Raw genomic sequence first — 22,008 nt, 5'->3', positions numbered from 1 at the left:
CGATCCCTTAAGACTTAAATAAAGTGGATAGATTAAATTATAATCTCCCGCTAGACGGATCTCTTCGGGCTCGAGAATCTTATTACCTTCAAGGTATTTCTATCGGTCTCATCGATGCTTTGTCTGCACTCATTTATTACACAGCGAACGGTGCTATTCATTTATAGATAAATCGTTTTTTTATTTCTTTCATAGTATAATGTAATCGGACTTTAATAGTGGTTTTAGATGTTTTGTTTTTGGAAATTAATAGGATGGTTGCATATGGTGAGGTAGCTATTCGAAGGTAGCTGATAAAAATTAAGAGTTTTGAAAACGAAGCTCATGCTCAAAATAAGCTTTTGTTAAAATAAGCGTTTGAAGATCAATGATCCATTATTGAAGTGCAACTTCTCTATGCGCGTTGAGATATTTTATGGATATTGATTATAACTTTCATTGTTTAGGTAAGTAGGTACGTAATAATAGTAATAAACGGACGTAATATTTTATCTAACGGTATCTGTTTATTTTGCTCTGAAACGAAGAACTTAACCACAATTTAGCTAAAAAATTAACGAGTTCAAATAAGTCAGTTCGAAAGGCGTAGCTGACCTTCAATGGGCTTATTAATTTAGATTCCATTATGCCTCCAAGCCTTTGAGTTTAAACAGTCTATTTAAGGTGTTAGAATTAATTCGTTCCAATAACGTATTTTCAGTGCTATTGAGATTATTTGAATGGCTTGAATTCAAGTATCGTTGTGATTAATTAACTTTGTGTCACCATTTATTGACGAATGTAGGCGTTCCACAGAATAAATATAATGATATTACGGACTTTACTAACCAAAATAAGCGTGACAAAGAAAGAGGTTTTACCTAAAATAAGAGAGGCAAGACGAGCGACAAGCTTTTTGTATGTTTTTTCGACACAGTAGGTAGGTAGTACTCTTTTTTAAAAAAACATTCAGGTCAAGATTTTTCTTTCAGGTAGGTAGTTGCTTTTCAAGTTAATTATTTTTATTACGGGACTACTCTATAGATGGAAAAATATGTATTTGAATACTATAGAGATTTGATAATAAGAATTATTTTGAAAGTTTGTTACAAACTTTTATCAATAAAACATGGATTCTAATATTTCTCGATTATACCTCCTATGTACAATATCACGAACCTATTACGTAATTTTCAATTTGACGCTTACAACATAGTTTAGTGAGAATAACGTGATGTTTCATAAAATGATTCAATTTAAACTTATACACTTAACTCGCGCCATAAATAACCAAGTTTTATCAACACTTGTTATGAATTCAGTTTTGTCTAACAATAAATGGCCATTTTGGAGGCGTAATAAATATACTTTCGTTTATTATTCATGTGATGTAACGTGAAAGTTTCCAAGTAAATATTGTACTGTTTTGCGCAAATAAGGGCGCTACTCCATATGCATTATGCATCTTTGTAAGAATTAAACTATGTCAAACATCATTGTCTGTTTTCAGCCCTTTCTTTATGGGAAGTGCATAATGCACATGCATGTGTGAAGTGTCTTTAAATGTAGGATATGTAGGTAAGTATATTTATAAGGAATGATAAATAGCCGTCATGGTAAAGAAGCTTTTTTTTAAGAAGAAGAAGTTTGGTTTTCCTGACGCATTTTGTAAACACCTGTTTTCTATCGGAGAGTTCTTGTGAACTGAGAACTATAATTTGGGTGTTTAATAAATATATAACTTTAATCAACCCGTATTTATAATTAATATTTACTGCTGTTCATTTGCAGGAATAGGTGGACTTCTTCAAAGTATTCAGTTGCTACAGATTACTGAATAATTACTTAGTAAGTATTTCTCTCTGAAAAATACTGTCATACTGATTTAAAACGTAAAACAATTTTCCCTATTGTCAGAATACTCAGGGAGGTTAAAAACCGAAGCAAAGCGAACACGGGTCAATATTTATAAGATGAAGTTATTAAATCTCCCAAATTTTTGGAAAATAGATGTTATAACAGCCTTAAAAGGCAAAGGAAATTGTTCAAAGGACTTCCAATTTTAAGGACAAGCAACAACGGTTACTTTTGTTTGAATGGGCTTGGCTTACACCAGAAGACGAATTACAAAGTCAGGTGCAAACAAGTTTTATTCACTAAGCTGTATAAAGAGGCTTAGTCACGAACTTTGCGTATTAATCAGTGTTAAACGTAAAAATATTAATGTATGAAGTCGTTATTTATATGTGGTTAAGTATGGAACTTAATTAGTAATAAAAATACTGCTAATGAAATACATTGTGTATGTTTAGTAACGTTTTATGATGTGGAAGTGTGCTGGTGCCTGGTGACCACAGAACATATTATATACTCAGGGGAGCTGGTGACATAATAAATCCTTAGATTGACCCTTTTTCTATACTCATACTGTGTCCAATACTGATCATAATAATATTATGTTCTTACGATTGTTATGGAAGGGTAATCTCAGGATTGAGGAGGAACTTAACTGCTGTTTTAATTTGCCAATAATCATATTATTATCATTAAAACAAAATATTTTGTTGTATATTTGTATTCCATGTACTCTATTTTGTTTTTCATAACGCATTAACATTTTTCTTATATAACGATAAAATTTATCTTGGTACCTATCAATCGAATATATTTTGAATAAATATTTGCCCCATTTCAACTAGCCACTGTTTGCGTGAATAATATTAGTTTTCTACTATAATCTTCAATAACTGTAGCCTATCACGTTACAGCGGAGGAATTTTCATATCGTACCATAATCGATTTATCGTCTGAGCTTGTGTTTCTAGGCCATAGATATTGTTTTGACTTTAAATGTTTGTAACGATTTTGTTGAAATTTAAGAGTACATGATAAGGCAGAAGGTGCATTAGGTACCTACTCTTAGGTAAAATTATTTAAAATACGCATAGAAAAAAAATTAAAGGAAACCTTTTGGAACAAATAAATTATTTTATGTACCTATTGTATTGGAAAACTAAATTAATGTATAAAATGTCGTATAATGTTAAAAAGTGAACCTGACCTTTATATAAATTAAATAAGCGCTTTGTTTTCGTGTGAATTTTATAAAATTGTACAACACACCTTTGCAATATAAATCTTAAATTAGGCGACTTCACACTTGTCGTGTTATAAATGAGGGTAGTTTTAGAATAAGCCGCAGGCGGTATCGCGTGCGAATTGGCTTGAAAAATGTAAAACGCGCCCGAAATGTAAATGCGGCCCTTTGTGTAGGTTTTATGACCGGTATAGCCGTTTCGTGTATTAAGCCTTTACATAAAATAAAACCCCTTTAAAATTGTAGACAAAGAGAGAGAGCTGCTTGCCTTTTGTAGATTTTGTCGGCTCTATGACTACAACCCTGAGTATGAATTTTTGATTTGAAATATAAAGGAATTTTCTTAAATAATTGTCGATACATTTCATGTTTAACAATATAAAATACCTTCTTGTATACTTAGGTCAAACGCGCAAAGGTCAAAAAGTCCGCAAATAAATTATATTCCAATCACAAAGCTTTTCAAAATTTGAAATCACTTTGCTTCTCAGTACTCAGTGTTTATTACAATCATTTAAAATGAACAGAAAATAATAAATCGGTAATACTTTTGTTGTTGTTGAAATATAGTTTCATGTAAATAATATTATCACTTGCTCTTGGACTAAAGCGTCCACTCGACATTTTATTGGGTTTCGGGATTTCATATAAATAAAGAGTAGAATATGAGCCCTTACTCGGTGTTAGCTTTCTAAACTCTAAGCTCGATATTGCTTGTTATTCACGTTTTATATATAAATCTTTTGCATTTTATTGTTAAACGTAAAATTCTGTGTTATTTTATTTATATCCGACTTTCCTAGAAACAACGGAAGGCTGTTCGTAGCAACGGTTCGTAACGTAGTATTTTAATTGACATAATATTTAATCATTCATTATGAATTTATTCATATTGAACTTTCAAAATTTTATGTTAACTAATACTACTTGTTGTAACTATTTCAACGTCTGATTTTAAATCCAAGTAAGTACTTACATATTTTATTAATAAAAAAATATTTATGCATTTTAGGCAAGATTAAATTACGATTACCGATCGGAATAATACCACCACTAGGCCTATGTAATATGTATATTATATACAGCCAAAGTTATATAGGAGGTATGTAAGGACCCTAAAATAAATCTTCTGTTTTTGTCACGAATGTATAAAGTGTGCAAATGAAAATTATGTGGCTCTAATGGGGCGTCGTTTCAAACTTTGTTCTGTAAAAGACAAACAAAAATATGTCTTTTGCTACACAAATACAGAATATTTTAATTCAGCCCGTCTTCATTGCTTCCGTTAGATATTAAAACAGTACGGAGGCACTCGCGGCATATTTTCGTTAATGCGACTTGCGTTTTGATATCAAAGGTTTATGTTCTTTTAAAGAGATGTTTCTTTGGATTGCATTATACAGAATCATTCAGTCCATCCTTTAAGGAAAACATATTTATCGCAATTGCTAAGGAATTTGGGTATCTTTTTCCAATCTAGACTGTCAATATAACATTAAGTAGATTGGCATGATATGTTAGGATATTAGGAAAGTATTTTAGGATCATTTACATCTATTACTCCATATCGGGCCTATGAATTACCTATTGCTACCTACTTTTCCATTGCTATGTAGAGTGGAATCATGACGAAGCATTTTATGCTGTGATATATTTTTTGTTCTGTGATTTATATGATATTTGATTATGTGGCTAAGTAGCGTGTATAATGTATATATGTCAATATACATAACTATCCATACTAATATTATAAATGCGAAAGTAAGTCTGTCTGTCTGTTTGTTACTCAATCACGCCTAAACTACTGAACCAATTTTCATGAAATTTGATATGGAGATGTTTTGATACCCGAGAAAGGACATAGGCTATATTGTCCCGGGAAAATGACGCAATCCCGGAAATCCTACGGGAACGGGAACTATGCGGGTTTTTCTTTGACTGCGCGGGCGAAGCCGCGGGCGGAAACCTAGTATCCTATAAAGTATAAAGTAACAATCACTTCGAAACTAACTACCTAACTGTTCCCTACATAATTACTTTTTGCTTGCTTCCAAATATAATTTAATTGTAAAAATAGAAAAGTTTTAATTAAGTCGCAGTTGAAAATCTCTGTACATTTTAGTGGATTTGTGACATACGGTGATGTTATTTCAGTAGTCAAAAGTTTTTCCAGCCGAGTGTGAGAGCGGATTTGTAGGGATATATGAATATGCTTTACCAGTTTCAAGTTTTATTTATTTAATTCGAGTATAAATTCATTTTAAAATTTTGTTCACTTAAAATATTAAAACGGAATTGTACTTCAAAATTCTGCTGACTAAAAACGTATCTGTACCTATATGTGCTAAGTGCTTGTAATCCATTAATGAGGTGCCTAAAATGACGTCTACAGTTGCTATTCCGATGTCACCATTAGTGTGTATTCATGTATAGGTAAATTTTCCTATGTACCTATTAGTTTCTATAAAATACAATTGTGTTGGTAATCTTAGTTAGATTTATACTCTTTTTATAGGTACTTACATATCATTTGGTAAATTGTATGGTTAAATTTTAAATGACTTGAGAGTAGGTACATAATGACGACCAACATTTATTATGTTTTAGTTTTAGTAGTTTTATATTATGAACATTTTACTCACGGATACGCAATAATATAACAAAAAGACAAAGAGGAAAAGGTCAAAGAGATAGATTTAATTAACCGTGAAAATATAAATATTTTCCGTTCATGAATCAAGGACAAAAGAAATAGTTGTCCCCAAAAAATACCTACAAATAATAATAAACGTTTTTTATAAAAATAAATAAAATGTTAATTAATAGAATAAATAACTCAAACGCTTTTATTATCATAATTAATAAGGGATGACTAGGAAACTTTGCCAGTAATATAATAAGCCATATTAAGGGACCCGTAATCGGGATAAACAGGGTTTCAAGGCGTGAGAATGCTTATTTTTGTTGCATAAATCACGTGTAATCTTTTGAAAAGATCTCTGAATTTTGCCTAATGAGATTTTCATTATTGCCTTCCTTGAATATCTTCGTTTCATTACAGAAAATTTGAATTTAAAGTTATATTGAATGCGAAATCATTTAAATTTGTAATAGAAGCTAGTTTATAAAATTAAGCATCAAATGCTTGTGCTTTTATGATCTCATTATAATACAAAGTGTGTTTGTTCATGTGTGTTCCGTCTGAAGAATCCCATTTTGAACACAAGAAAATAAATACATCTATGTTACTTGTATTAGCATTATCATTTCTCTTGACACGACATCTAGGTATATGAGATCCTACACAACAACTATTTTACGGTGATTATAATAAATATGTACTGAAGAAGAGTAGACAAATTAAAAAAGCGTCATCAATGACCATAGAGTGTTTTTTTGCTGATTCCCGTACATAAAATTTCAAGGGGTATGTGAAACACAGATAATATATAAATAGAAGAATAGTGTTAAATAATCCTTTCTAATTTCTTGTAACTAAGTTTAAGTACTTTTTGTTTAAAAACTTTTTACTTTAAAAATATACTGCATATAAAAAAATGCCTTACAAATGCACAAATAAAGTTAGTATCACGAACATCGCAACAATAAATAAGCAGAGAACACACATGTTTTCTGAACAAGGTTCGATCGAAATCTCGGCAAATTAATTATCCAATGCAAACATTCCATTAAAAAATTACTCACGCACTTGGAGTATTTCAGTCTCGTTTCACGTAGGAGTGAAAAGTTTAAAATTTACCTTTAAAACTGAAGTTACGATTTCTGAGTATAGCATTTACAGTTAAGTAAACACGTCACGAAGGGACGGAAGGGTGCGTTTTTTTCGGCTCTTGGGTAAGGCTGGTTGCAGAGCTTGACCGACCATCAGTGCGTACGTCAGTCGCGCTTGACATATGTATGGAAATTCATAAAACCGTTCATAGCTAGACCGACCATAGGGCGTATTCAGAAAGAAAGCTTGAAACTTATAAGCGCTTATCGGTGCTTGTCAGCTATGGTAACCTACGCAGGAAAATATATGAACATGCGCCTATAAGCGCTGATCGGCGCCGACAAGTTCCGACAAGCTTCAACAATGCTGGTGGCTGCCATATAAAATTTGTGTAGAACGAACCAGCATTGACAAGCGCCGATAAGCGCTTACAAGTTTCAAGCTTTCTTTCTGAATACGCCCATACGCACGCGTATTGTCATGCGCATTAGTGTCATAGTCATACAATTGTTGATGCGTATCATCAGGACCGACGGTACGCACTGACGGTCGGTCAAGCTCTGTAACCAGCCTAACAGTTCAATCTGTAACTAATTTTGTTATGGAAAACAAACCATAACAAACTTTTTCACTTACAGTTCTAACCCCACCTGTTAGTCCGCAAGTTTTGTCACGAATTTTATATGTGACGATTTTTTATCTGTGCAATTTATGTTCTTAAAATATTTACAATTATTCATGTATGTACAATTCTTTTACTACTTCTACTTCTAGTTGATACTCAATAAATGCATAAATGTTGCCTGTTGCTTACTCATACGATATACCACTCTATGTGAAATAATTTTAACATTAAATCATAATATTATGCCTAAAGCCAACGCATTGTAGCGTTCGAATTAATAGTGCTTTTCATAACAGAAATGCTTTTTGTTACGCTATATTTCGATATTAATCTAGATCCATTAGAATTTACATAAAAATATAGATTCAGTGAACGGTGATATTTATAAAACAACTAGCGGTCCGCCCCGGCTTCGCCCGTGGTACATATTTACGATTTCTCTATATAAGAACCATCCTCGTACTTCAAGGAATATAATAAAAAAAGAATTATCGAAATCGGTTCAGCCGTTCTCGAGTTATGGAATTACAACGAAAAGTGGCATTGATTTTTATATATTAGATTTAAGGACTTTCCATTTAGTTCTCAAATTTAATTTTACTTTTGGTAGTGGAATAGTTAACAATAATTTTATTTATAATTATTTCTATCATAAACAATAATAAAACAGTTTGTTTATTTTTAGTCTTGAATAAATTTATTAATTTTAAATTTTGACTGGATTCTAATTGTTGTAATAGAAGACTCGGTAGACTTTAGTTTTATAAGACATTCATTATCATTGAAGCTTTTCTCTTTATTTACTCAGATTTTGCTGCAAATTGTAGACTGAACTTCGATGATTTGTTTAGTTATCTGCTATAGGCTTGGCTGTTGTTTTACCTTTCTTTCTTTTTGGCTTGGCTTTTTTAGATTGCTTTTGAGTGGACGGAGTTTTGGTCGTTGATGACTTTGAAGATTTAGTAGGTTTTTTAGTAGTAGAAGGCTCTAATGTTGTTGTCGCCTTTTCTGTTGTAGTTTGTTTGGAAGTTGTTGGCTTATCCGTCGTTGTTGGTTTTTCTGTTGTTGACGGTTTCTGTGTTGTAGTAGGCTTTTCTGTAGTAGTTGGTTTTTCTGTAGTAGAAGGCTTTTCTGTAGTAATAAGCTTTTCTGTTGTGGTAGGTGTTTCTGTTGTAGTAGATTTTTCCGTTGATGTAGATTTATCTGTTGTAGTAGATTTTTCTGTTGTAGTAGGTTTCTCTGTTGTTGTGGGTTTCTCTGTTGTTGTAGGTTTCTCTGTTGTAGTTGGTTTTTCTGTTGTAGTTGGTATTTCCGTCGTAGTAGTCTTAGGAGTTGTTGTTGTGGTTGTTGTTGGTTTGGGGGTTGTAGTAAAAGGTTCTGGAGAAGGATTCTTGCAACCCCGTGGCATTCTTTTCTTAAACAATGCATTGCAAATACATTCTAAAAGCGTTTTTGGATAGAGATCACAAACTTTACCACTTGGCAATACGATGAACGGTGTCCTTGTTGGATGGTAATGGGCAAATGCTCTTTCAGCCTCTCTTTCGATTTTGCCTACTTTTTTCATACATTTTTTGAATTTATGTTTATTTAAATCGAATCCATCTGCGCAGTCGGTGGATCTGTCTTCTGCTTCACATCGAAGGTAATCTGCCTGACTTCTTGTATCTAGTTGTTGCAGTACACAGTACTTTATATCAGTGTCTTCATCGCAATTATTGAAAAACAAAGCGACATCTATATAATCACCGATGTTTTCAGCAATCCATGGATACGTTTTCTTAAAGAATTCTCTGTCCTGTTCATTGGAAAGATCAGAGAGAATCAGAAGTGATTTAGATTTTGAATGACCCGATTCCGTTTTATCGAATAAAATTGTAATGAATACGAGAGACAAATAGAATATCTCCATTTTGAATAACTAGCAGTGGTAAAGTAGGATGTTATATAGGCCTTCGATAGTATTTTTATGACGTACAAATATTTATTACTACCGTTTATTTTATTATCGAAATAGTTGAACTGAAGTAAAAATTCCAACGATAGATATTACAACTGCAATCACCAATAAATATGTTATGAACAAATTGAACGTCACAGTTTAAATATCTAGTCTATGCCGCTTCAAATAAATACAAATATTTATTTTAAATCGCCAATAGCAAATAGTAAAGTTTTAAACAAAGTATAAATCATATTTTATGTTGTTGCAAACATGTTACACGCAAATTATTTTACGTTAATACATAACATTTGAATAACGCATATGTACATTTTGAAATGAAATATCATTTAGGTAATGTCAAATGTCGTACCTAAAACAACACATATTTAACGTGCACGACTCAAATGAGCATTTTAATAATACTTTGTAGCACACAACAAATGAAATTTCAGTGCAAATATAATATGGAGTTGCATACGTTACAAAATATATAATTACTGTAATGTTAACGGAGATACATATTATTTAAACGTATGTATTTTCGCAAAAATGTACCTTTAAAGATATAAATTTCTCTAGATACTTATATAATTACTAATTGTCCCGGCAAACGTAGAGAAAATAATATAACATTAGTGATTAGGGAAATATAAAGATCATTAAGATTTCATGTTTGTGCGTACTTTAACGGAAGGATTTGTAGAAGGGAGAGAGAGAAGAGAAATATTTTTTGTACACAAATGCGTTTTATTTGTGAACGCGTAACGCCGGAAACTCAACTAGTGAAGGTTTTAAGCCATCATTTTGCAATATTGTAGCATGACTGAATCACATTTACGGTATTCCAACGATAAGGTAATGAAATAAAATGAGATTTGTGACGTTATTTTTGATTTATATGTATGTTTTATCTACATAGGAAAAATGTGAGGCATTTTTATTAATGCATATTTTCTATCTGAGTAATTTCCTTTGGAAATTATGTTGAACGAGGTATTTGACTATATTTTATTGTGGAGTATGATTTTAATGGCACAAACTATTTAATAATTAAGTACATACCTATACAAATAAATCAAATTGATGTCTGTCTGTAATTTCAAAATAACTTATTTTTCAGTGCACCTAAAGTCTTAGTTTAAGATTAGTTTCTTTCTATTAGCTTTTAATTAATTTAAAGAATAATTAATGCCAGGTAGCCCTTCAAGACTATAGAAAAGAAGACAAAATAGTAATAGTATGAAATGATGTAGAGTGTAAGTAGACAATAGTAAAATAGAAACACAATATAGGGAATATTCGCTACATCGTGTTTCCAGGAATTTTATTTGTTTATTTTTATTATTCTTTATTGTCTTATATTGTTTTCTACGTAGAGTATTGTTTCATGTGAAATAAATCTCATAAGAGAACAGACATTAGGTAAGAACCAATAATACAGGCTTACAAAATATATGTATGTCGACAAGCGCTTGGCTTTAAACTGTCATTCCATTGGGTTATAATAAATATTTAAATTTAAAACCAATATTTTTTACTGAGATTCATTTTTAATAAATTAAAAATTAAAGCCTTTACGTAAAAGTAAAAAGGTACCTATTAGTTCTTGCTACCGACTCTGCATGTTATTTATTCTTTTTTGTTACCATCTGCAGAACATTACAAAAATCGAGAGCGCATTCTAAAGGGTTCACTGTCATATTTTTGAGTAGTAAGCGTGCATAAACAATAGACGGAACAAAGAGTAGAGCCGGCGTCGAAATTGGGGAAGTCATTACCGTGGTACGGAGCAATTAGGAATCTGGGACAAGGGAACACAAATAATATACCTCATTGTGGAAACCGCGCATTTCGCACTATCAGTTTAAAATGATTAAGAATATTCATAACGAGTACGTAAAGTGAGGAGTGCTGAGGTTTCTCCATGATTATTGTTTTATACAAACGCTATGGGAGTTGTCATTCCTTTTTGCATAGCAAAATTTATTTAAAATTTTATTTTGCAACCACATTTGAACCTAAAAATATCTACACCGTAAATAAATTAGAGAACCCGAGAGTACCTATATCTCTTTTTTTTAATGAGAAAGAATTTTACAGTATTCAGATACTCGCGCTTGTAAATTTTCAGAAATTTACAAGCGCGAGAATTAATTTTTTAACAGATCGATAACAGACCTAAAATTCTTTCCTAAATATTTTCTGATACTATTAATTTTTACGTTTTTATACTATCTTTATCAGAAATCCTTCTATACCCATAGAGATAGAACTAAATTCTGGAAAATGTGTTATATGTATAGCTTTATATAATGAAAACGTTCTGGTATATTAATACTTTGAATTTAGATTTTATTGGAAGAGGTTGACACTGAATATAAAGATTCTCCATTAAACAATATGATCATCTGACCTTTAAAGTCTTTAAAAGAACCGTTAAATTGAACAAAAGATCTTTTAATAAAACACTCTTTTATAACTCGTAATTAAAATTGATTATAATCCGCAAGAACTCTTTTAAATTATTAATGTACAAAGTACATTCCAAGGCCTCGAAAGCAGTATAAAAATATGTATCAAAATATATTTGTAAAGTTTTAGACGACGAGATTTCACGTTTTAAAATTTCAGGTGAAAGTTTCTTCGCGTTTTAAAGGTTCGTTGCATTAGTGGCTTAATTAAAGAGCTCGTTATAAACTATTTTGCTGCCTTTTTAATTTTTATCCACACATTGAATTAACATTGCATACATTTCAATGTTAAAAGTTGCGTAATGATTTCTATTCATGTGCTTTTATATTTCTTTTACATCGCTATTTCAGTGCTCTTTCTATTTTCCGTGCTGATTTTTTCGCTCGTCAAAGTAAGCTAATTTATTTTATCTCGCTATCATAATCGGACTTAGTGAATATTATATTCCAGGAATCGCCAGCAGCTTTATGTACACTGGTATTATGAATTAAATAGTATTGTGATTATTTGGAGCTCAATAAATACCTAGTTATCTTTCTTGTGTAATTTAGGATAAGTTGATATTATCCTACTGAGTTCTATCGCGTATGTTTATTAGCTGCAATATACTCTGTCCACTATAAGAATTGCTTTTTGACAGCTCGACGGTTTATAGCTTTAGTGATGTTCAAAAGATTCTCGATTGTGATATCATTCCGATTATGAATTTTTAACATAATCATTAATCGAATAAATAAATTAAATTAATTAAATTATTACGTAAATGTAATAATAAGTACATATTATAAAGATACATTTTATGTTGCATTTTTGTTTTGTTTATATGTTATTTTATATATCATTTATTAATATAAATACATATATTTTAATTGCTAAAATCTCCAAACGGTTTGACATTATATTACCTATATGTATACTGGTAACATCAACCGACCATCCACCGGCCACAATTTTGACGTCATCCGTCACTCGCAGCAAAACGCCCGTGCCAGTCACACGCATTTATGTTCGCTGAGTGTTCTCTCGCATTTGTTAGTCGCCTTGAGTTGAGTAGTTTTATTCCTCGGTGCATCTTTTGTGAGTGTTTAGATCCATTGATCTTGAAAATGCCGAAAGGACAAGTTTTGAAAGGACAATCCAGACAGTTAGTGCTAAAACTTTGTGATTTCTTTGAGAAAGAAAATCAAAATGGCGGTCCTCTCATACCTTTCTCGCAAGTGCGAAACCGTGTTTCGGTTGCATTGGGTATCAGTCTACCAACTGTGACTAAAATTACGAATGATGCCTACGGTAGGAGCGGCTTGGAAAGAAACAAACCTTCTACACCAAAAAGAAAGCGTCGGCCTTATAAGAATATTTGACAGCGACAACTATGGCTACTTCAAATAGATATGTTGAGTCAAACACACAAAACATAATTTAATATTCTCAGTTATTAATTTATTAAACCTTATTAACAGTAGTCATTAATTTGTTAATCATTCCAAAACTGTATTCAATCGAGAGATTTCTTCCATCTTGTTCCCGCAATTCATTCCCATCGATAAAGTAAACGAGCGCTAAAGAGACCTGTACAAGATTCGGTAACTTGGAAGTCCACTGGGATGTAATTAATTGCCTCGACAAACTTGCTTCCGATTAATATAAGTTCGTTTCAGTTGAGATTGATAGTTTACTCCATTACGTAAATTATATTTGGGTCACGCGGTTTCTCCTACATGACGCTGCAGCTGTTTAAAGGGACCTTGATATTATGGTATAGCTATGATAACGTAATTCTAAATTCTATCAACTTCAATTTTACAAAACCTGGATTTGCAAACTTTACAACTATTTTTATTGTAATTAGAATATAAATTAGTATTATTTGTAGATTAAGTAAGCTGGTCAACGAGCATGCCAATTTTATTGATATTTTTCACGACAATTGTAATAAGATCCGCAAGTATTTAAAGGAATTATCTTAATTTTGTTTATTTTTTTGCTTTGTGTTACATACATAGTGACTTGACTCAAAAATCATGTTGTGTTATCCTGTAAATGTTTGTCACAATTGTATTTTTTTTTGGTATATTATGTACCCTAGCTATAATTATTGTTGTGACTAATGTTCGATGACCTAAATAAATAAAATAAAAATAAAATTAATAAATCAGTTGAACTGAATACATATTTTACTCCTATCAACGCACTTCATTGTAATCCTGCCAGAAAAAGGATATCCTACAAATTAATATTACAAATACGAATGTTTGTGAGGATTGATGTGTGTGTAATGTGTATGTTTGATACTCTTTCACGCAAATACTACTGAACCGATTACAATGAAATAGAGGGGGACTTAAAAACATAGGATAGATTTTATCCCGGAAATCCCACGGGAACAGGAACTATGCGGATTTTTATTTGAAAGCGCGGGCGAAGCCGCGGGCTGAAAGCTAGTACTATAATATGTGTAACTTAAAATTTATCGCAATGTTTAACAGATTAGGATAGTTATCCTCAGTTAGAATGATAAGTATTAAAATAATTATCTTTGCTTGTTTTAGTTTTATGCAACCATCGAATGCTTTTCAAGCTGTTGCAATTGTAACCGCAAAATGGTCCCATAAACTATGCTTATTTTCCTACCATATGTATTGGAAGTTATAGTTTTCCGATACATTTGGTTTATTCACGAATAAATAATAACCAACATCGATAGTGTTTCAGGCCTTTGGCACTCAAAAATACTTCTTATTTTATATACGTGTCTAACTCCTAAGTATAAGATAATGTGTTGATAAATTTTAAATATAATATCGTACGGTGAATATGAAAAAAAAAATATTTTGCAAATACAAAATATGTATACCTACCTGAGCTTATCAATTCAGATGCTTACGTTAATTATTTCATCATCATAATAATATGGATAAAGCACGCTACGACGCTACGTTATTCATTTTTATAAGAAAATTCAGTCGCTTTTCATAACCCCGTTAAACAACAGCGGGTAAATAAATGAACAGGTCAAAACATTCCCATGAAAGGGGGAAAAGTTGAATGATTTTGTGAGAGCGTAGTTTATTGTTCATATTCGCACAACACGTGTTCCACTTTTATAAAGTTCGTAATGGGATCCCGGTTCTTGACGGTATCCCTTGTCCGGGGATTTGACATGTAAAATATCGTGTAAATAAATCGTGTTTTAAACTGTGGAAATTTTCACGTTTTTTGGTTCTTATGACGTATGACAAGACAGCTGTCAAAAATTGACAGTTGATGTTTAAGACGCTAGTTTCAAATTAAAAAAGAGCAGCCAGCGTACCATCGCAGAACTATCTATAAGTGAAATTTTTCATATATTGGTCGTGGTGCCGCGGTGTTCGTGTTCTGTTGAGACGGGTGGAGAGTAATTTCTGCCCGCTTGTCTAATCAGGTATTTCCATTCCAATAATATAATATGTCGCAATACATAATTTATTTTCAGGTCATTGTCATGTATAAAATTTATCATCATCATCATCAGCCCATATACGTTCCCACTGCTGGGACACGGGCCTCCTATGATAAAATTTATACATGACAATTATTTAATAATCGTATTATAATCATTATTATTATATTTAATAATCAATTAATCATTTCATGTTCTACCCACATTCGAAATTTAATTTAATTTAATACATAGGTACGTAATGTAAAAGAATCTACAGACGAATTAAAGATTAAAATCTGTTATAACGTAGTTCATTTCGTTAAGTCAAATTTCATTTAAAAGCTGGACCAAAATAAGCGCGGATAGATTGATTTAGTAATCTGTGTTAGTAACGGTCTATTTTCACTAATTTTCATTGCATCTCATTCGCTTTTTCTTTCGAATTAACGTCACAGTGGGTACAACAATCCCGTTTTCACACAATGTTGAATAATCTTTTATATTTTGTTAAGTAAAGGAGGGAAATGCCATGCATCTGTTATAGCTGTCATAACTCCCTGTGCCGAAAAATATAATTTAATATTATTACAAACGTTATAGGGAAAGATGACAAACGAATGCTCATTTCCGCGTAAGGTTTGTTTTCAAAGTTTTGTACAAAGTTTGTTATATTTATAGACAACTAAGAACGGTATTTATTCTATAAGTACAAGTAAAGGTATGTTATCGATTTTATTAAATAGTGGTTAACATGTTTACAACTACAAATTCTTAAAATAAATATTTAATTTTCTATACGTAGTGACACGTAGGCACGTTGTTAGAATGCGCAGTTGAAAAATTCATTTTCATTTCATACATTTCGTTTTAAAAAGATTCAAGTATTTTTATTTATTGTTTTTTTGCAAAAACGAAGTCTGAATTAGATAGTTCGCTTTTTGAGTAACTTTTTAAAGTGTCGATTCACCGCTATTGAAGGTTTTGTATGAGTAAAATATCGTTTAACCTTATTCCATTCGGAACGTTTTCGTTTTATTTTTACTACTGCCGAATGAATGGTAAAGTCATCAAAATACAGTAAAACATTTACGACGTCATTATTCTCATAATTCACAATTTTCATGGATTCATAAAATCTAATGGCAATTACTTAAGTGTAAAACAAATTACGTTACACCATTAAATTGTAAAAATTCGTGTTTATTCCAAGGTCTGATTATATTTATGTAAGAAATAGGTACTGTTAGGTAAAAATCCTTATTAGTTACCTACTATTTTTTTTTATATTATGCGTCCTAGAAATGTTTGTGAATAGACTACTAATAAAAATACTATACGTGTTATACAACGAAGAGTATCTAGTACAAAAAAGCAACAAGCATGTACAAACAAACGAATTGCAATCGTTATAATATCGATAAATCTCTGACATTCCAAAAACCATTAAAATAGTGGATGCATACGTTTGAATGGGACCTATCAATAACAACACCGCCGATAAAATTGTACTATGACCCAAATGTGGATCCAATACAGAGCCGTAGGTATCTGAAATATTATCTCTTGTGTTTTGAACGTTTTTCCTCATAAACAAATTTATATTTTTTACTTAAATTCTATGGTAATAGAAGCTACGATATTAATTTTCATAAGATACGATATTAATCTTTATAAACCCTTGTAGTTTATCGTAAAATATTTCTACAATCGAAGTCGAATCATAAACAGCGAATATTTTAAAAAATAGCCAAATCCAATAAATTATATGAGCAAAATACTTTGGTACTAGTCATTGGATATGTAAAATTGAAGATATAATCAAAGTGTGCGGTGTAATTCGACCCAAACTTAATAAGGTTTCTAGTTTAATTATACGATACGATCCACCAGCAGGGCCCTATTATCACCAATTCCATGTAAGCCAGAACTATGAGATATCCAACATTGTTACATCTTTGGCAAACTGCCAGCTACTATCGAAGGCAGGCCTTTTTCAAATATTAAATGCGCCCTCAATTTCAAATTGCTTATGAGGTTGTACTGATGACATGTCGTTGACATGAACTTTTTAGACGACATTTTGAAAAACGAAATTTGTGCCCGCATTAAAACGCGCATTCATTCGCCGAATAAAAAGAGTAAGAAAAGTAGATTAGTATGGAAGAAAAAAAATATTTCAAAAGAATAATATTTTCAAATATGTTTTTTTATTAAGGATTCCTGGAAATCATTTTCATAGGGGATACATTCATAATTTTCTACTCGGTTTGTATGTAAAAAGACGCACAAAAGACCTAAGGATTGATTGCGTGGATTACTGTAAGTATTTTAAGAAAATCAATAGACACAGTTTCGCTTGATATTTTTCTGAATGGTAATAATTTTTCTTATTGCTTTGCCCTTTTGCGTGCGTTGAGATCTACAATTTGTGAATTTATTGTGTGTTATTGATTTAATATTTAAATCTATACTAATGTTTATATTGAAAAGTACACATTGGATGAAACATCCTTCTGCTACGCATTTTTTATACTCTGTTGTTCTATTTAAAATGTAATTCTATTTTTAAACTTTCACATACATTAGTAGAGTTTAATTTATTTAATACAAACAACAGGGTCGATCCCTAGACAGCCAGAAATATCAACTATTTGGGTTAATTTTTAGCCTAAATGTTGAGAGCTCTAATGGACGCTAGAGATGTTATTTTATCAAGAACTTGCTGTAAGGTTGGTTGGTATTTACAATTTTCTCGCGTTAACTTTTAATGGTTTAACATCAAGTTGGAAGGAACTTTACAACTTCGAGGGTCACGTTAAATTAATTTAACTATTGTAAGGCTTCAGTAATAGAATTGTACACGGCTAAAGTTTTTCAAGTTAAGAATAATTGCAGGGCAGAATAACTTTTTGAACTACGCTATAATAAATAGAAAATAATTAAAACAAATATTTCGCTGGTTATTTTTAGACAGCAGATTAACTTTTTAATTATAAATCTATTTTACGGTATTTTTTATGAAGTATTGTTATGCTTCGTAGTTTAAAAGTGAACTTTGTATTACAGTTTACGCAATTTCATAAATCTCTTTATAATATTTTTGTAACCAAATAAACAAAACTAAATTAAAGATTTGTAGTTGTGTGGCTTGTGGATAAAATGAGGAGTTTGTACGGTTTCATAAGTGGTGTATTTGATAAATCGTTACAAATAGATTTATTGTAAGTAATCTGACATTGTCCGTTGATATAAGTTCAGAAAGTGAACGCAATTTTTCTTCTGATTTTTGAAGTGAAACTTCTTTATCGGGGTTGGAAAAAAATTTAGTGTAACATTTTTACGTTACGCGCCATCTTTTTCTTATTCCTACCACGCGTGATTCGACGTATTTCTGTAAAGTTGCTTAATATAGTAAATTATTTTTTGAAAAATAAGGTCATACTTAAAGAAGTTTCACTTCTTACGTGTGTACACTAGTACACGCACACATTTTTTTTATTATAATATCTAAATTGTCTACACAATCAATTGTTTTGAATTAGAAGTACCTACTTAACACATAATTATATTGTTTGCACACCCTAGAGCTAAAAGGTATAAAAATTTACATAAAAATCATTACTTTCAACGAAGTCAGTTCCTCCCTAACAACATGGTATATTTTTTACATAAATTCTATACTGATTATAGTGTACAAGCATGTTATAATATATGTGAACCACTCAATTTGCTCTCATAATCCAACATTGTTGCTAATTCATAGTTCCATACATTGTCATAAAGTGGCTATCAGCCCATAACTGGATTAAACTGCCCATATCCAGTTGATGGCTATGTCAAAGCAGTATGGTCACTTAGTGAAATGTACTCTGATGAGATGATTAATGAGCGAATAATTGAAATCTGTTAATAACTAAATGGGTTTCAATTACTTAGTTGGTGTATGATAAATTATGTAACACATGTAATTTATTATTAATTATATCTACCATAAACGTCCGAGATCATATTATTTTATGTTTATTTTCGTTTTAGTTTGGAAATTACAATGCCCAATGCCCATACTTATAATTTTTAGCAATCCAGTCTCCAGTATTTCTAGAAGAATTGCAACGAAGGCTAGGCTATCGCTCAATGCCCAGCCTCTTTATTCAGTTCATCGACCATTGTAAACAAAGGCGATATTTCAGATTTGACCTAGGATTTTTCATTACATAGGTTATAGGAATTACTGCTGTGGTTTTTCGTTTTTGCTATTATGAATATTCTATTGATAACTCAAAGATTCGAATGTTACAACAAAATTTCAATTAATCTGTAAACTTAATATTTGTAAGGAACTGATATGTTTTGAAATCAGAGAAACAGCGATGTTACATACAAAATACAAGTTACTTATTGTTTGAGTATCAATTATCTAGTTCCTATACAAAACTTTTATAAGTTCTAAGCAAATTGAATGGAATTTGAATAAACAATTGAATTTACACTCTATTCTGGTTTCTTATAACCGTTTTATGACGCCTTCACGTATAAATATAGTTCTAAAGTAAAAACGTCACTTAGTTACCTTCACATTCTTATTTACCTTTTTATTTATTTTCTATATTATGTACACATAAATACATTCCAGAAAAAGCCCAAGAGTTTATCAAGAGCACAAATTCGTCACACGTCGGTACTGAGAGCACTCAGCATAGTGTATGGCCCTTGTTGGACCTTGTGTCTTATACACCAACCTTGACTCGACCTTGCCGTGTAAAAATACTAAAATATTCATTTAGATTTTCTTTATCTTAATGTTTTTTTTTGTGATCTCCAATTACGTAGAGTAGGATAGCTTTTTTGACAGTCTTTGTTATGTTGAAAACGCTTAAATTTTTCCACCTATTTATTTATTTCTCATTGATCTAATATTTCAACGCTATATTAAACTTGTCCTGATCATTGCAAATCAAGCATTTTTCCTGTAAACAGATTACATACTTAAGTACTTACATAATATAGACCGTGCTTTTTTCAGCCTGAACTCTGACTTCTCTCGATACCTATAAGACACATTAGAAACAACAGCTGATGTTAAAATTTTGTTTAGCATTAACAAACACCAAATAAATTGATGATTTTATTTAATTTTCCTGTATTTTGTTGAGTTTTCGTAAACTTTACAAACGGCAGATACCCTTCAGTATTCAAGTGTCTTGAGCGTTTGATAGATGGAGGCATTCACAAACATCTGTCATGGTTTGTTGATTGAAAACGTTTTAGCTCGGTGCTGCCTAATTATTTTGTTACGCTATTATGATCAACGAATAATACTGACAAATAGTTTGTATCTTTTCCACGTTAAAACAGTATACTTAGGTCAATTATGTGTCTAGTGTGACAACGTTACGTACGTTCGTTCGTTGTCTTAACATTAGCACGCAGTCATTTTTTTTATTTCACTTGTGTTGATACAAATTATATCCTAAGAATAGACACATTCATGAATTAGAAATCGAAGTAAATCACAGCCAAGTTAGTTGACAACTTGACAAACTAATCCACGGCAGTGAATAGACGTCGAATGAAACCGCATCACGTAACCCTCACGCTACCGAAGTTATGGTAATCTGTGCTATCTCACCTAATTAGCAGCTAAACTAATTGCGTAGCTTTAACGCGTCCTACGAAATGTAATCCAGCAGAGTAAATGTTATGGGGCACTCGATACAGAGTAGTGATACGTTAGATACAACCAATTTTATTTTTTGGATTAATTCTAGAGCTTTAGCCCGCAGATTTTTTGTTAGGATAGGATAAAAAATTGTCTATGTTCTAATCCTAAAATCTATTTCTGTGTCAAATTCCTAACAAACTTTTAGAAATGTTGAAAAGGATGAATTGCAAGAAGTAATAATAGAGTATATACCCAAACTATAAATCTATTACTAAATAAAAAAATGTTGTGTGGTTTTATGAAACCACGGTAAAAGTGAAACTGTTCGAACGGTTCCAAACACTGCTTTGTGTAGCGCATGTCGCGTGCTGAGTAGGTATACCTACTCGGCAGCCGCGATACACGCGACATGCGCTACACAGACCAAAAAGTTTGAGACGATGTAATAAAAGTTTCACTTTCTGTTTTTTATGGCTTAAATTTAATTCATCGTCATTCATTTTTTTGCACTATTCTTTGCTTTTTTCCTCGTTGATCAGTTTTTTGGACTCACTAGCTGTGTCGTCATTTACCAAAAGCAAATAAAAGTTTCACTGTAATAAATAACAACATTTACATAAAACACTGACAAAAATTAAACACAAATAATATAGCGTGGAGCACTTTCACAAATGAGTAATATTCTATACCCAACATATAAACAGATTTTTAAAAATTATGGGTTTAGCTATTTCAGTACATTTTAAACACAGTTGTACTGTGAATGTTAACATTAAAAATTATCATACAAGTATGAACAACATAGCATGTCAAATGGTTACGTTCCGTTACAGCTTTATTAGGAACATATTAATCACAGATTAATATTATAATTTCACTGTTCCCATGAAAGTTCGATATGAAACACGTCAAAATTTCATAATAGGTGACATAATATAAATTCACGAATTTTGCATGATAGAAATTATCATATCATCTCATTATCATCGTATTTGTACGATAATAATTATCGTACGTCACGCGACATGCGCTACACAGACCATGTCATTATCATCGTCTAATTGGTCTACTCGG

General features: G+C 31.4%; 2 protein-coding genes across 3 annotated transcripts in view; one reads left to right on the top strand and one right to left on the bottom strand.

Moving 5' to 3' along the window:
- Positions 1-22,008, top strand: part of LOC123696273 (TWiK family of potassium channels protein 7-like) — an 85,353-nt gene that overhangs the window by 6,786 nt on the left and 56,559 nt on the right. The gene's annotated exons all lie outside the window — the stretch shown is intronic.
- On the bottom strand, positions 8,214-9,371 carry LOC123696274 (melanoma-associated antigen E1-like). Its single transcript, XM_045642349.1, has one exon. It carries the CDS (start codon positions 9,344-9,346, stop codon positions 8,282-8,284), a length of 1,065 nt encoding a protein of 354 aa, XP_045498305.1. The 5' UTR covers positions 9,347-9,371; the 3' UTR covers positions 8,214-8,281.

Source organism: Colias croceus, chromosome 12 (genome assembly GCF_905220415.1).
Source record: "Colias croceus chromosome 12, ilColCroc2.1".
In the NCBI taxonomy this organism is placed as follows: Eukaryota; Metazoa; Arthropoda; class Insecta; order Lepidoptera; family Pieridae; genus Colias; species Colias croceus.
Note: the sequence above shows the minus strand (reverse complement) of the source record. Positions and strands in the feature narration are given on the sequence as shown.

Bases quoted from the DNA above. Each gene is read 5' to 3' on its own strand.
- LOC123696274 (XM_045642349.1), bottom strand. From the start codon at position 9,346: ATGGAGATATTCTATTTGTCTCTCGTATTCATTACAATTTTATTCGAT.